The sequence below is a fragment of the Solenopsis invicta genome, chromosome 3, assembly GCF_016802725.1.
Source record: "Solenopsis invicta isolate M01_SB chromosome 3, UNIL_Sinv_3.0, whole genome shotgun sequence".
In the NCBI taxonomy this organism is placed as follows: domain Eukaryota; kingdom Metazoa; phylum Arthropoda; class Insecta; order Hymenoptera; family Formicidae; genus Solenopsis; species Solenopsis invicta.
The window spans coordinates 24934131-24950140 of NC_052666.1; the positions used below are offsets into that span (position 1 = coordinate 24934131).

Consider the following 16010-nt stretch of genomic DNA (forward strand, 5'->3'; position numbering starts at 1 on the left):
CTTGTTCAGCTCCTCCTTCGATGCCGTCTTTATCTCGTCAAGCGTAGCGTAACGTCGTCCTTTCATGGGCCTCTTCAGTTTAGGGAACAAGAAAAAGTCACAGGGGGCCAGATCTGGGGAATACGGTGGCTGCGGCATCATTAGTGTGTTGTTTTTGGCCAAAAAGTCGCGCACAAGCAACGATGTGTGAGCAGGGGCGTTATCGTGGTGCAAAAGCCAATTTTTGTTCTTCCACAAATCCGGGCGTTTCTGGCGGATTGCTTCGCGCAAATTGCGCATAACTTGCAGGTAATATTCCTTATTGACCGTTCTACCCTGTGGCAAGAACTCATGATGCACCACGCCCCTGCAATCGAAGAAAACTGTCAGCAAAACTTTCACATTCGACCGAACTTGGCGCGCTTTTTTCGGTCTTGGTTCGTGCGGCAGCTTTCATTGAGATGATTGAGCTTTGGTTTCCACGTCATAACCATAAACCCACGATTCGTCACCAGTTATGACCCTCTGGAGCAAATTGGGTCGTCGCGGACAGAGTCCAACATCTCATTAGCAATGTTCATGCGATGCTGTTTTTGGTCGCAATTGAGCAATTTTGGTACGAATTTCGCGGCGACCCGTCTCATGCCCAAATCATTGATAAAAATCGAATGGCACGAGCCAATCGATATGTTTAGGTCCTCAGCAACTTCTCTAACGGTGATTCGACGATTGGCCAATACCATTTTCTCCACTTCATTAATTTTTTCGTCTGTTGTTGAAGTGCTCGGGCGTCCGGCACGCTCTTCGTCGTTCACATCTTCTCGGCCTTCTGAGAACATTTTGTACCACCGATAAACGTTGCTTCGGTCCAAGGTAGCTTCTCCGTATGCCACAGTCAACATTCGGAATGCACCCGCGCACTTAATTTCGATTTTCACACAAAATTTGATACAGGTTCTTTGATCCATTTTTTTGAATAGGTAAAAATCGAAGACGATCCAAAACACGTGCAAGCAAAGCAGCTGTCAACAATTAAGTGAACATTCAAAATGGCCGAGCTTGTCGGCATAAGTGAGAGACATGAGTACCAACATAACGCCACAAAAAGATCGAAATTCGAATATACGTAACCCGCGAAAATTCAAAATTCGCGATACTTTTTGAACACACCTCGTACATGTCGGTCTAACTGGTTGCCTACTCGTACAGGCGCGCATGGTGGTTCACAACTGCGTACGCTTGCAGGACATGTCGGCAATATCACTCCCATCACTCTTTTTCGGAAATGATCACTAACAAATCTTCCCTCTACAATATTTATTTTGATATATTAATAATTTATTATTAAATTGATATTCAATGTAATAAATCAATATAAACATTATACAATTCTTCATATAGCGCGTGGCAAAATTCCGGAACGGTCAAATATTTCGAAAATAAAGTATTATCAAGAAAAATGTTTTAGATAAAAGTTGTATGGTTTGGAGAGGGATAAATAATGGTAAAATTAATTTTTGACAAAACTAAAGTTTTTAACATTATATAGAGGTTATCGGCATTTTTCAAGAGAATTATGTTATATTTACACATAATATATATTTCTTATTTTGTATAAGTATTGTAAGCTGAAACTGTCGAAAAATAAATAGTTTACTAGATATTTTACACTTTATTCTGGCACATTTCGACATAAAGTATAAGATATCTCATAAATTATTCAGTTTTTCGTAATTATATCTTAATACTTTTATGCGTAGTTATTTAAATAGTGTGTAGTACTAAAATTACGAAACATTTATTTCAATAGACTTCAACATTAATCGGTTAAAATGGAAGCCACAGTGACAAGGTATGAAAATAAATTTTATGAAATAATAAATGTGATAAACAAGGTTTAGTAATATATGTGAATGTCTCCTATTTTGATGTAAATTTGTCGAAAGCGCAGGTATGAGATAAATCAATAGTCAGTAACATAAATATTAAATGTGGTAATCGATAACTTTATAATAATATTATAATAATATTAGGTAGACGTGTTTGCGATTCTTAATATTAGGGATAGTCAATAACTTGATTAATATTTTTATAACATTTATAAACTTTATTGATGAACATAAATTTCTAATAATTGTTTTTACAGTAGGTGTTCGAAATATCCCCCGTTTTCTTCCGCACATAACGCGATTCTCCTCATGATGCTTCCTCGAACGTTTCTCAACATTTCAGGTGTAATTCTCTGACTCGCTTCTCGTATTTTTGCAATTAAGTCATTTCTATCGCGTGGCAATGTTTGATAAATGATGTCACGCATGTAGCCCCATAAAAAAGAGTCCATTGGCGTAAGATCAGGAGAGCGCGGAGGCCATTCCTGACATGGGCTGTGAATGCCTATCCATCTCAGTTGATATTCACGGTTTAAAACCGTACGAGCGAGAAGAGACGTGTATGCGGGATGCCCGGATCTTGTTAAGAAATTATGTTCGGCATAGCAGCAACGTCACCTAACAAAACGGGCAATATTTCCTCCAGGAAATCGGAATAAACTTGTTCCGTAATTGTCACATTTTCCGGAAAGAAATGCGGCCCGATCACTCGATCATCCAAATTTCCCATCCACACATTAATGTGGAATTGTCCTTGGATGTGCGTTTCCTTTCGGCAATGAGGATTTTCTTCCGCATAATGATGTTCATTACGTCTGTTAATTTGTCCATCACTGCGGAAAGTGCACTCGTCTGTCCACAGAATTCTTCTTAAAAAATTATTCTCAGCGACGTTGTTTATGTCAACCTGATACAAAAAATTATTTCGATTATGTAAGATACTTGAAAACGTCAAGAAAATTGTTAAACTATAAACTATCATCCCACGATATCTTTAATACTTTAATTTTTTAAGAATTTTTTAAGCTGTAAACACTTGAAATGTGATTTTTAAGCTATTTTATAAAAAATCGTTATTTTCAATCGTAGTGAGAAAACCATTAATTGGCATACATCTTGCTCTTACTTGCTCTGACAACCACTCGCAAAAAGCTTCTCGGCGACGCAGATCTTGAGGATCTCATATATTTCGTTTAAAATAAATGCTGTCAATGTTTCGCAGATGAAATATATGTCGATAAGTAAAATACCGGGCCCAGTAATTTTTACTTATCGACATATATTTCGTTCGCGAAACATCGATAGCATTTGTTTAAACAGCTGGTGAAGAGTCACGTTTCTGTGTGCTTGACGATGGAGCGGTATAGCAACGAGGAATTAGCAAACATGTTGCTTATTTTTGGCGAATGTCATAGAAATCAAAGGCGAGCTGCAGCCCTGTATGCGGAACGTTATCCTGATAAGCAACACCCTGGACACGGGTTTTTTCAATCGCTATTTGCAAGGCTTTGTAGGCATGGTACGTTACATGCCCCAACACCTCGATTGCACGTTGCAGCCAGATCAGCGGAAACAATTAATGCTGTCAGAGATGCTGTCGTTGCCAATCCGCACACAAGTACGAGAAGTATTGCACAGGATTTACAAATGAATCATGTCACAGTGCACAGAATCATCAAGCATGATCTTAAATGGCATCCATTTAAGAGGCACACAACACAAAGATTATTTCCTCATGATTTGCCTCGCTGAGTAGCTTTTTGCGATTGGTTATCAGAACAAGTAAGAGCAAGATGATGTATTACCAATTGATGGCTATCGTTTCTTACTACACAGAAAAAAAATTATTATTAAATCAAGATTCTTTGTTTCACATATAAGCAAGTATATAACATCGTTATGCAAGTATATAGATCTTCTTGGAAGAAATTATAATCTTGAACAGACATAAATTATGTCTGTTCAAGATTATAATTTCTTCCAAGAAGATCTATATACTTGCATAAAGATGTTATATGCAAAGAATCTTGATTTAATAATAATTTTTTTTCTGTGTACGATTGAAAATAATAATTTTTTAATAAAATTTTTTGTATCAGGTTGACATAAATAACATCGCTAACGATCATTTCTTGAGGAGAATCCTTTGGACAGATGAGTGCACTTTCCGCAGTGATGGGCGAATAAACACGCATAACGAACATCATTATGCGGAGGAAAATCCTCATTGCCGAAAGGAAATGCACATCCAAGGACAATTCCACATTAATGTGTGGATGGGAATTTTGGATGATCGAGTGATCGGGCCGCATTTCTTTCCGGAAAATGTGACAATTACGGGACAAGTATATTCCGCTTTCCTGAAGGAAATATTGCCAGGTTTATTAGGTGATGATATTTTAAAAGTAAATCACCTAATCGATTAATAAAAATGTTATGCGAACTATCTCAACTAAATCAGTTTTACCAACCAACAGGTGCTGAGATACCAAACATGATTTTCCAGCAAGATGGACACCCAGCACATACGTCCCTTCTCGCTCGTGATTTTTTAAATCGGCAATATCGTAATAGATGGATAAGCATCCACAGCCCTCTTCAAGAATGGCCTCCACGCTCTCCTGATCTTACGCCAATGGATTTTTTTTTATGGGGCTACATACGCGATATAGTGTATCAAACATTACCACGCAGTAGAGATGATTTGATTGCTAAGATACGAGAAGCGAGTCAAACAGTAACGCCTGTAATGTTAAGAAACGTGCGAGGAAGTTTCATGAGGAGAATTGCATTATGTGCGGAACAAAATGGGGGGTATTTTGAGCACATACTTTAAAAATCATTAGAAATTTATATTACGCAATACTTCTCGTACTGGTGTGCGAATTGGCAACGAGAGCCTCTCTTATAACATTAACTGTTTCCGCTGATCTGGATGTAACGTTCAATCGACGTGTTGAGGCATGCAATGTCCCATGCCTACAAAGACTAGCAAATAGCGATTGAAAAAACCCGTGTCCAGGGTGTGGCTTATCAGGATAACGTTCCGCATAGAGAGCTGCGACTCCTCTTTGATTTTTATGGCATTCGCCATAAATAAGCAACATATTTGTCAATTCATACATCAATAAAGTTTATAAATGTTATAAAAATATTAATCAAGTTATTGACTATCCCTAATATTAAGAATCGCAAACACGTCTACCTAATATTATTATAATATTATTATAAAGTTATCGATTACCACATTTAATATTTATGTTACTGACTATTGATTTATCTCATACCTGCGCTTTCGACAAATTTACATCAAAATAGGAGACATTCACATATATTACTAAACCTTGTTTATCACATTTATTATTTCATAAAATTTATTTTCATACCTTGTCACTGTGGCTTCCATTTTAACCGATTAATGTTGAAGTCTATTGAAATAAATGTTTCGTAATTTTAGTACTACACACTATTTAAATAACTACGCATAAAAGTATTAAGATATAATTACGAAAAACTGAATAATTTATGAGATATCTTATACTTTATGTCGAAATGTGCCAGAATAAAGTGTAAAATATCTAGTAAACTATTTATTTTTCGACAGTTTCAGCTTACAATACTTATACAAAATAAGAAATATATATTATGTGTAAATATAACATAATTCTCTTGAAAAATGCCGATAACCTCTATATAATGTTAAAAACTTTAGTTTTGTCAAAAATTAATTTTACCATTATTTATCCCTCTCCAAACCATACAACTTTTATCTAAAACATTTTTCTTGATAATACTTTATTTTCGAAATATTTGACCGTTCCGGAATTTTGCCACGCGCTATATGAAGAATTGTATAATGTTTATATTGATTTATTACATTGAATATCAATTTAATAATAAATTATTAATATATCAAAATAAATATTGTAGAGGGAAGATTTGTTAGTGATCATTTCCGAAAAAGAGTGATGGGAGTGATATTGCCGACATGCCCTGCAAGCGTACGCAGTTGTGAACCACCATGCGCGCCTGTACGAGTAGGCAACCAGTTAGACCGACATGTATGTGAACGTAACACCCTGTACAGAAGAAGGCTAGTGTTCCTAGAAGTAGAGAGTCTGGACATCGTTCTACGTGATTGGATGCACGTGACTGTACGTCTAAAATGGCAGCACCAATACAGAATCCTGTTTAATCCTCTTTAGCTAATGCAACAACAGCATACAACCCGTACGACGGATACAGTGCACACAATGATAAACGTATACACACATAAAGCTCACGTACATACACTGACGTATTCATCGCTCACATTTTAGGGGGAGATGTCCAGACTCTCTAGGGACTTTTAGGGACTCTAAAGAAGGCTAAACTCACTAGATTAATAAAGTACCGCAATTCATAAGACTCAATCCGTTTGTTTTCTGTTCCTGAACTCTCTAAATAAGTGTACACTTAAAATGAAATAGATAGATGTTTCAAAGTTAGCAAAAGCAAGAAGGAACGTTCCAGTGCAGTCTAGTGCAGGAACAGAAAACAAACCTAATGTATAAGGATTTGGAGCCAAAATGGCGTCGGAAAGTGTAAAGAGTGCACACTTTCATAATGTATGTATCTACACATTAAGTACAATTATTTACCGTGAGATGCGTTAGATTTGTTGTGTTATTGTTATACTCTGAGAAATAAAACGATATTAAACGTTTAAAAACATGCCTAAATTCGAATAAATTAAAAGCTTTAGACTTTATTGAAATATTTTTAAATAATTGTTGTACAGACTTTGTGCCATCTTGCCACAATATTGTTTTTAAACTTATCAAAACATTTATTATAGCACGCATCTATTTTATCTTAAAAAAAAAATATTAATATTAACGCATATAGAATACGCATATATAATATTAACGCATATTGAACACATATATTAGTAAAAGCGTTGCAATAAAATCATATGTGAATAAGAACCATTGTAAATAAAATTAATTTATATAATTTATAATTTTCTTTCTTATTTAAATATATTTATACACATATGCACGTTTTAAATGTGCCGCATGTTGGAGCCAAAATGGCGGTACTTTATAAATCTAGTGACTTTAAAGAAGGCTGGAAACGCGCGCTAACGGCTCTAACAATAGGTTCCCCGCTAGATCGGCGGAATGACACAGTATAGACGTCCTTTAGAAGACGCGGACAATTTTTATAGAACGCTGGCTCTATATAAGTCTACGAGTTTTTTTTACGAATTTTGCGGGCCCCATTATAGCCCCGGGCCCGTGTGCACCGTACCCACTGCACCCCCGGTATTTACGCCACTGTCAAGAGCGTTTAAGAGGTGTCAATTAAACGTATAATAGGTTGATGTTAATTAAAGCCCATAAGAATAAAAATGATCGGAAAGCCATGGTCTCCACTATTCCTCGTTTCTTTGCAAGAATGGATGAAAGTCAAATGGTAAAAAAATTGTTCGTCAAGCCGTTATAACGAGATAAAGGTCAAGAAATAGCGGGGATCATGGCCTTCCGATCACTTCTTATTTCTATGGGCTTCAATTAACATCTATACGTATTTATTTTCATTTTTTTATCGATTTTATTAGTAATTTTATTTATTTAATTATTTATTTTTGTATTTGTGTGTCACTTTGTCCCTTGGACTCTTGCTCTCGTTGTAAATTCTGTAAATTTGCGACGATAATTGAGACGTCACTCTAAATCTAAACACATAATTTTATCTTCTGTTGCTCTCGCGATTTCTTCTTTGTTTAAAAACAAAGTTGTTATTTTATTTTTCATGCAATCTACGCGCTTCATGCGTGACTCGGAACGCATCGAATATCTGGGAAGATGAAGGCCATCAACCGAAAAGGATCTCTGTAGAAAATCGAAATCAAAACCGGTTTTGTAATTCTATTCAGATACATATAATTATTTTGTATTCTAAAATTATATTTCATACTTGTACAGCCACGCTGTAAATCATCGAATATTTCACTGTGCTATCTCGGATATTTTATCACTGTGCTATCCGAGATAGCACAGTGATAAAATATTCTTTTCAAGTTGTCTCTTTTCCTAAATTATAATTCTTTAGGAATTTATAAACGAATAATCATAGAGTATCAATATTTTTCGTAAATGTCTCGGAAATACTTCAACTAAAAACTGAAACATTTCTGGCCGGAAAAATTCTAAGAAGAAATAAAAATGTAATATGAAAAATGACAAAACAACTTAGAAATAATATTAATGTAATAAACGCGCTCGTGTAATAAAAGCGCGAATCCACTACAGTAGATCCGCCCGTTTGTATGCATGTATGTATGTATGTATGTATGTATGTATGTATGTACACATACATACACACGAGAACAGAAATGCCTAGCCATCTGAATTTGCACGAGTATCAAGGCTAGACTATCAAGACACGCGCTCCTTTCTAAATATTCGTGCATTACGACCAATGATTATTTGAAAAGCGATAATAATATATTTTAAATAAATAAATATTTTAAATATTTTATTTTTTTATAGCAAAGTTTTTTTAAATATTGTGTGCTGTCTGAGATGTTATATTTATAACTTATAAGATAAGTATCATTTAAATGATTATTACGTTTACGTAAATATCGTTTATTCAATGCTTGATTTGATTATATTAATTAATACGTATCTGTTATTTTATAATAATTTGTTTACTCTATATTTAATTATTAAAACTCAATATTTTAAAAAAATTTATACTTATATAATAATTATATATAATTAATATAATTCTGTAATAGTTCTTCTACAGTATTAAATTGACTAGTGATTGGTTATTTGTTTCAAGCATTGAAAATACTATTGTTAATATTCAAAATAAATAATTAATTACTGTTTAATTAAATTTTATCAGTAATTTACAAAAATATCTTTAGATTCTTTTCTGCCGTATAATCTCTGTTCGTACGGTTAGAAAAGAATTAGAAAGATAATTTTTCGCATCGTTTCTTTATAAAAAGTTAGTTTGACAAAATGTGAAAGAATCGCGGAATGTTTTATAATAACTTAATTGCGGTTTTAGAAAACAAATAATACTACACATTATTTATAAATTATTTATTTATTATTACGCTTAATTTGAGTTCAGTTTAATTTTAACTTAATTTTAGGTTTACTTTCTAGACTAACTTGTTGTTAGTGTTGTTCAGTTCAGTTTAGTTTAAGTTCAGATTAGTTTACTAAATTTAGTTTTACTTGCTAATTTTTATTTAATTTAAGTTTACGTTACCGTTTTTCGAACAATCATTGGTCATAATGCACAAATATTTAGAAAGGAGTGCGAAAAGAGTCTTGAACTTGCCTCGATACTCGTGCAAATTCAGATGGCTAGTCATTTTTGTACTACGCACCAGCGTAAGTTGACGAAAGGCGAAGAAAAAATAATCCTAATGCAAGCATATTTAATGTTGAACGGGCGCAAACCATTATTCTTGAAATATTCTCTAAAATCCGTTTTCCAGAATATCTTTCCATTTTGTTTTAAGAGTAATTTATTTTTTATCGAAGATAATTTATTCCTGACGCTATTTTAAGCATAAAATATTCTTGAGTTAAAGCATATTTGTACTTTTTAAGAATTCATTTTTTTTGTGTGTGCTTAATAGCGCATTTATTTTGTCAACCTTTAATGTGGCTTACTGCGTTTACCTTTACTTTTAATTTTACTTTTAAAGTTAATTTACTTTTACTTTCCTAAAAATGTTTTTTATAGACTTTATAATGTATTGTCACTTTCGTTTAATTTTATATCGATAAAATCTAACTAACGTAGAGGTAAATATTTTTGTAAAATTATAGTAAGCATTGTAGGCTTTATATTTCTTTTACTTTCACAGAATCATCTGTACAAAATGTAAGTTAATGTATATGAGAATTCTTAGAAGTTCCCGAGCAAACAAAAATGAATTAAAATGGATAAGGGTAAATTTATTTTGACATTTTCGATTTCGCGCTTCAGATGATTCGAATTTATTCCAATTCCAAAATAATATATACTCGTCAACAAAAAATAGAGAACACTTTTCAGACATCAAAACTTATTTCTGCTTATCTTATAAGATACGAAAAAGTTAATTACTGCGGAATTTAAAACGGTATTACACTGTGTTTACACTTTGTTATAACATCTAAGAGGAGACACTTTCTAATTTGTATTTGTTTCTATAGTTTTATTTTTATTAAGAAATATAATCCAAAAAACAAAGTGAAAATACTTGATATTGATAATCTTTCTCAACTATTAAAGAAAAAGGATAAAAATACTATAATTACTTTTCTTAAGTAATAATATCGATTTTTTTGTGAGTAGCATATTTATGGAGAGTTTAATGGGGAAAATGAGATTTTATTTTATATCAAAGCGACATGTATTTTTATTTTTTTAATAATACTTAATATTGTTGTATAAATGTGCAATATTTTTAATACTTCAATCCGTTTTACAATAGATCTGATTATAAATAATCTATTGTATTAATCGAGATTAATAAATAGATTTATTTTATAGAAGATCTACTTCGTTTTGTAAGAAGCACTTAAATAACTCGTATCCTCTTTCATAATCCGTACCAGCTGAAACAATATTTTAATATTTTATATTATACTTTAATGAGAAAAATGTTTGAGAGAATAAAAATTATGTAATCACAGAGTTCTGTATACGGATAAAAATCTATCTTGATCATTCTTAAAATTATGTTATGCTTACTGGTACGATTGCATGCACTGTATATTTCATTGAATACTTTTTGTGGTACACCTGGCAACATAGAAAGAGTTACCTTCCAGTCAATGTGTCCATCTGCATTTATCTGGAATACACATAGAGAAATTAATTTGTTATCAATATATTTTCTTAATAGAATCATTAGAATAGAACGAGTCACTTACAATTCCCCAGTTTTTATATAAACAAATAACATAGGAAACAAGTCTTTCGTCAATATAATCAATTATGTTTTCCATTTCCTTTGCTTTTTTAATTATTGCTGAAATTCAAATTAAATAATCTAATTATTCATTTTACTATTTTAATCACACACACACACACACATGTGCGCGCGCGTAAACGCACACAGGCACACGTGTATACATATATATATATATATATATATATATATACACACATAGCTACACTGTATATATATATATATATATATATATATGCAATTAATTTATTCTTTACTCACTCGTATCAACATCATATTTGTTCATACATAATGTTCTGTAGCCTCTTAATTTTTCTGTTTCCTTCTCTGTGAATGGACTCTACAATTAAATAATATTTAAATATTACTAGTTACACTGTAATGTTATATTTAGTAATTAATACATTAACGCATTTTTAAATATTTGAAATACGTATTATGTGTGGAACCAGAATCACGATGAGATAAATAAGCATTTCATATTGCACACAGGACGCGTGCAGGACGCGTTCGCGAGAATGCAAGATTTCGTTTCGCCAAGTGCGAACGCGGCGTTGTGACGAGTTTCGGTTGTTAAGTCGATTGATTGATTGCTATCTAATCTGCTGTTTAATCAATATTAATTTATTCGTTGCGAACGGTTTAAATCTCTTTTAATTATATTTTCACATATGCATCAGAATCTTCTCTTGGATCACCAATATATGCTTTAATCGAAAAAATGTTTCCATACATTCCGTGAAAACTAAATACGAGTATGTCGCGAAAGAAGCAATATGCAATTAAAAATTTTAAAAATTACGAAGACATTGAAGTTTTGACGAATAGTTTTAAGCGTAGAATAAAATACAGTAAAACAATAATTTAATTAAAGACTCTGAATATAATATTAATTTTGTTCTTTTCTAGATTTTGGCAACCCTATAACTAAACTATGTCATATGAGAAATATAAGTACAATATCGATTGTCAGTTGAATCCGAATCTTGATATCTTGTTCAAAAAGGAATGTAAATTGATCAACTAATCATGTATAGTTTTCTAACTACATTTGAAATTAATTTGGATTTAACATTTTTAATCCGAGATATAATAGATCTTGTCTTGTCTATATTTGACTATTTTTACTCATTAATTGATTACAAAAATTTATTTTAATTTTAAGAAAGACGTGAACAGTTATGAACATTTTATAAATATTATTTTTTACTATTTGACAATGATTCACTTACATTTTCAGACAAGTATGTCTCTTTGAAACGAGTAATAATAACAACCTGAAATAAATAATGAAGACTATGTAAATAAAAAAATAAGTTTCATAATTTTGCAGGAAAATAAACAAATAAAAAGTAAACAAATTATTAGATGCAATCTTACCACAAAGAGGATATATATTACCGACATAAAGATAGCAATAGCATGAGTACTTGCACTATGATGCATTTTCGATTTTATCACGATGATGTTCTTATTAGTGTGACAAAACTGTGACTGAGTGTCCCGTGAACGTTTCGACTTTTAAAACATGCGACTTCAACGCGGGTGCGTTGTTGCGCATTTTATATGCAGATTTAAAGAATGGAAGGGGAAAACAATAAATTCATTTTTTTATTATTTTTCTTTTTTGGTTCGATACTTTATTTAAGATTCTTATAGCAAAAGATGTAATCAACTAAATACTCTGTATATCAGTTAAATGATAACGATAACATCCGATGCGCGATAATAAAGTGCGTAAACAACAGCCCAAATCGTGAAATTATTGATCGTCTTACGTAACAAATCAATAAATCAGCGACACCGTTTTACCGATTTATTCCTATAAACGCTAGAACTCTTTCTAGAACTCATCTAGAACTATAGATCTTTTAAAATGCTAGAATTGGGTCTGGAAAATTACACAGGACAAACTGAGACGCAGCGTGAACATGGCGTCTCACTTTGTCCTATGCGTTTTTTTCGCTTTAAAAGCCAGAACTATTTGTTTTATCTATCAGGAACTGTAGAACTATTCAAAATAAACCCAGAACTGTCAATGTTTAGTGAGTTTCCACCAAATGATATGCCAGCTTTACACACATTCTTATAAGATGTGTACGCTGAATCACATGCGACAGTGTACGATAATAGCATATATGTTTATGGAACACGATTGTATGCACCTGATATATCGATTCAATATCAATCGCAAATGAAAAAAACACTTGAGAGTCATATCTTGCTAACGTTATGTAACGTTGCGTTATACGATGTTTTGCGTTTTTTCGCATAAATGTTCGATAAATGCTGTTCTACAATGAGTTGAAAACGCTCCGTCGCCAGTTGCAAAGAATGGCAACTAGCGCTATTTCCGCTGACAAGAGAGTGTCGCGGTTGCCAAACGAGAGTTGGCCAACTTTTAACTTTGACGATAGCAACTGGCAATCGCACTACCTTAACCTTATAAAGTGAATTGAAAGAGCGTAGCGAAGCGCGGCAAAAATTACGACAAATGTGATTTATGGTAGGACAATTTTTGGTAGTAATATCTTAAATGTCTTCTGTTTTCTTAGCAGAATCAAACGACACTATTTTTGCTCGATGCTTGATAATGTGTACTACCAAAATGTGCAAATCAAGGGTACAAATTCTTAAATTGCACATTTTGGTAGTAGAAATTATTACGCATCGAGTAAAAATAATGTCGTTCGATTCTGCTGAGGGAAAAGTGTACTTTATTCTTCAAGTTGGTCTAGAATATAAAGGTGTAAATTGTTTTAAAGCTGATTATATTAATTAAACTTATATTATTAATTTATCTGCAGTAGTACAAAATCAGTACTAATTATATCTACTTTATTTTTATTTTTTAATTTTTTTTTTTGTTTTGCTGGCTTCATATGAATCTAGCAAGATCACAAATTTCTTCGAAACGGCATAGGGTACAAAATTATTTTTTATGATACAAATTAGTACAAAATGAGTACTAAATATTCCACTAAGTTTTATTTGATTCTGCCGATTTGATTTCGCTAGCTTCATAGAGGTTGTAAAGAGATAAAACGTCTCCTTACAATTTACGCTTAATATTATATATTATTTCTTATGCTTTTAAAAAGCGAGGTACTAGTCAGTTGACTACAAGCAAAAAATAACTTTTTCTCTTTATCCATGAAAAATAATTTCTGTTTTTCATAATAATCTATAATTTTTAATATACTTTCTAGCAAATTACTTAATCTCTTTTGATCCTCTCTCACAGCATTGTACGTTTTTTACGAATGCGCGAAAGAAAAAAGCACGCATGGTTACAGCACAGTATCATCATTTTACTTCCATTTTTTTGACTTTTTTCAAAATTAATATTATCTACTGGATCATAATTTGTAATTTGTACTTTTAATTTATAAATTCCGTCAGTGATTGACCCACAATCATAAGTTCTGTATTTATTTGATAGAGCATTGAAAGCTGATACGGTTTTCATGAAACCGTAAATCACTAAGAAAATAATTTATTTTAATTAATATATTTTAATTACTTATTATAGTTAATATTAATATATTAACTTAATGTTAATATATTAACTTACTAGATAAAAATATTTTTAAATGAAAAAATGTTGGTAATTTGTTTCACTTTAGGATCTCTTTTAAGACATCTTAATAGTCATCGTAGTAGAAATATTAAATTGTCATGTTATAATTAAAAAATAACACGTTGAAATTTCTAGCAGATTGTTTATCAATAAAGCGAATTAAGATAAAACAAAATATTATTTTAAAATAATTATAATTTTATTTGAAAATAAACTAAAATTATTTTTATTATTTATTTTGACTGTCAAGAAGAAATTAACAATAGTTTTGGTTCATTTTTATAAACGTTTTAAAAGTGATTTTATTATTTTGTTTTATTTAAATTCATTTATTTAGAAGTTATGTATAAGAAATTTTAATATGCTATTTTCTATTTGACATCATAATAAATATAATTGCCCAAATAGCAACAAAATATTTATAAAACATTTACTAAATATTTATAATATTTATTTTAATACTTTATAAACATTTATCATAAACATTTAATAAATGTTTTTATGGCCATAGATTGGACTGATCATAAATATTTATCATAAACGTTTCAAAAATATTTATGATAAATATTATGGTAAATGTTTTGAACACGTTTATTAATTATTATGATAAATATTATAATAAATATTTTGAAAATGTTTATTAATTATTATGATAAATGTTATGGTAAATATTTTGAAAATGTTTATTAATTATTATGATAAAAATTTGTAAAATTTTACTTTTTTTATTAAATTTATATAAAATTTTTTAGTATTAAAAATCGCATCAGCAAACAATATTTTTTAAATATTTATTGTTGTGTATTTTAAATATTTAAAAAAACATTGTCTACTGATTGGGAATAGTAGAATCTAACTAAAAATTATGAATTAATTTTAATTTTATTTATTATTTAATAATTACAATATTAATATACATAGACAATTCTTATGTCTATGTATCATTCTTGATTAAACGTTAGCGGGGATAGGTATTCAAAGGTTCCTTCCACATGTTCTGGGACTTAATTCGTGCGTAGATATCAATAAAAACGCCGCCGGCAGACAAAGTTCAGGCGCCACAACTCTCTTAAATTTATTTTTTTGAGGAATATATATACCCGGCATACACCGCCTATTTAATGTACTAAACCTCAAGGATTACTAATGGATTATACTCAATTTACTTAAGGGTCTCAAGGGCTTTCAAAAGGACCCATGTGGTTTTTCCCTTAGAACATATAGACATGGAAGGAAAATGCCTATTATTCTCGAAAGAAAAATATGTCCAGAGGAAGTGAGAAAAAAAATTATAGTTGCCTCTCTCTCTTGTGAGTAACTGCTCAACAGTGCGCATGTGTAGCTTACGTTTGCTTGGCCGGTTTTATCCATGAAAATAGGATTCTTTAAGGTTCCAAAGTTGTTAAACGTACTCTTTCGCGAACTGTCAAAAGTTAAACAATGGGCTTATATTGCATTTTATGTAGTAAAAAAGACAAAAATATCTACATATATCTATATCTACAGATACGATGCTTGTATGCGTCAAATTGGCGCGCATGCGCATTTTCGAGCAGTTACTCACAAGACAGAGGCAACTATGATTTTT

The 16010-nt window shown here is 31.5% G+C and overlaps 2 protein-coding genes across 3 annotated transcripts; one reads left to right on the top strand and one right to left on the bottom strand.

Annotated features, from left to right (window-relative positions):
- Nucleotides 1-3221: 3221 nt before the first annotated feature.
- LOC120357432 lies at nucleotides 3222-5018 on the top strand. Its single transcript, XM_039447637.1, has 2 exons — nucleotides 3222-3530; nucleotides 3968-5018. Exons 1-2 carry the CDS (start codon nucleotides 3222-3224, stop codon nucleotides 4292-4294), a joined length of 636 nt encoding a protein of 211 aa, XP_039303571.1. The 3' UTR covers nucleotides 4295-5018.
- A 5230-nt stretch (nucleotides 5019-10248) lies between these two features.
- On the bottom strand, nucleotides 10249-12433 carry LOC105203183. Of its 2 annotated transcripts, XM_039446521.1 has the most exons (6): nucleotides 12223-12416; nucleotides 12075-12119; nucleotides 11104-11182; nucleotides 10805-10902; nucleotides 10623-10725; nucleotides 10249-10486 (listed from the first exon to the last, which is right to left on the bottom strand). In XM_039446521.1, exons 1-6 carry the CDS (start codon nucleotides 12286-12288, stop codon nucleotides 10416-10418), a joined length of 462 nt encoding a protein of 153 aa, XP_039302455.1. In that variant the 5' UTR covers nucleotides 12289-12416; the 3' UTR covers nucleotides 10249-10415. The 2 variants fall into 2 exon arrangements, with proteins under 2 accessions (XP_039302455.1, XP_039302453.1); XM_039446519.1 differs by lacking the exon at nucleotides 10249-10486 and having other exon boundaries at nucleotides 10493-10725; nucleotides 12223-12433.
- Nucleotides 12434-16010: the final 3577 nt, after the last annotated feature.

Bases quoted from the DNA above. Each gene is read 5' to 3' on its own strand.
- LOC105203183 (XM_039446519.1), bottom strand. From the start codon at position 12,288: ATGCATCATAGTGCAAGTACTCATGCTATTGCTATCTTTATGTCGGTA. The intron at 12,120-12,222 runs GTAAGATTGCAT...TATTTATTTCAG, and splicing joins TAATATATATCCTCTTTGTG to GTTGTTATTATTACTCGTTT. The intron at 10,726-10,804 runs GTAAGTGACTCG...TGTGTATTCCAG, and splicing joins TATATAAAAACTGGGGAATT to ATAAATGCAGATGGACACAT.
- LOC120357432 (XM_039447637.1), top strand. From the start codon at position 3,222: ATGGAGCGGTATAGCAACGAGGAATTAGCAAACATGTTGCTTATTTTT. The intron at 3,531-3,967 runs GTGCACAGAATC...TTTTTGTATCAG, and splicing joins TACAAATGAATCATGTCACA to GTTGACATAAATAACATCGC.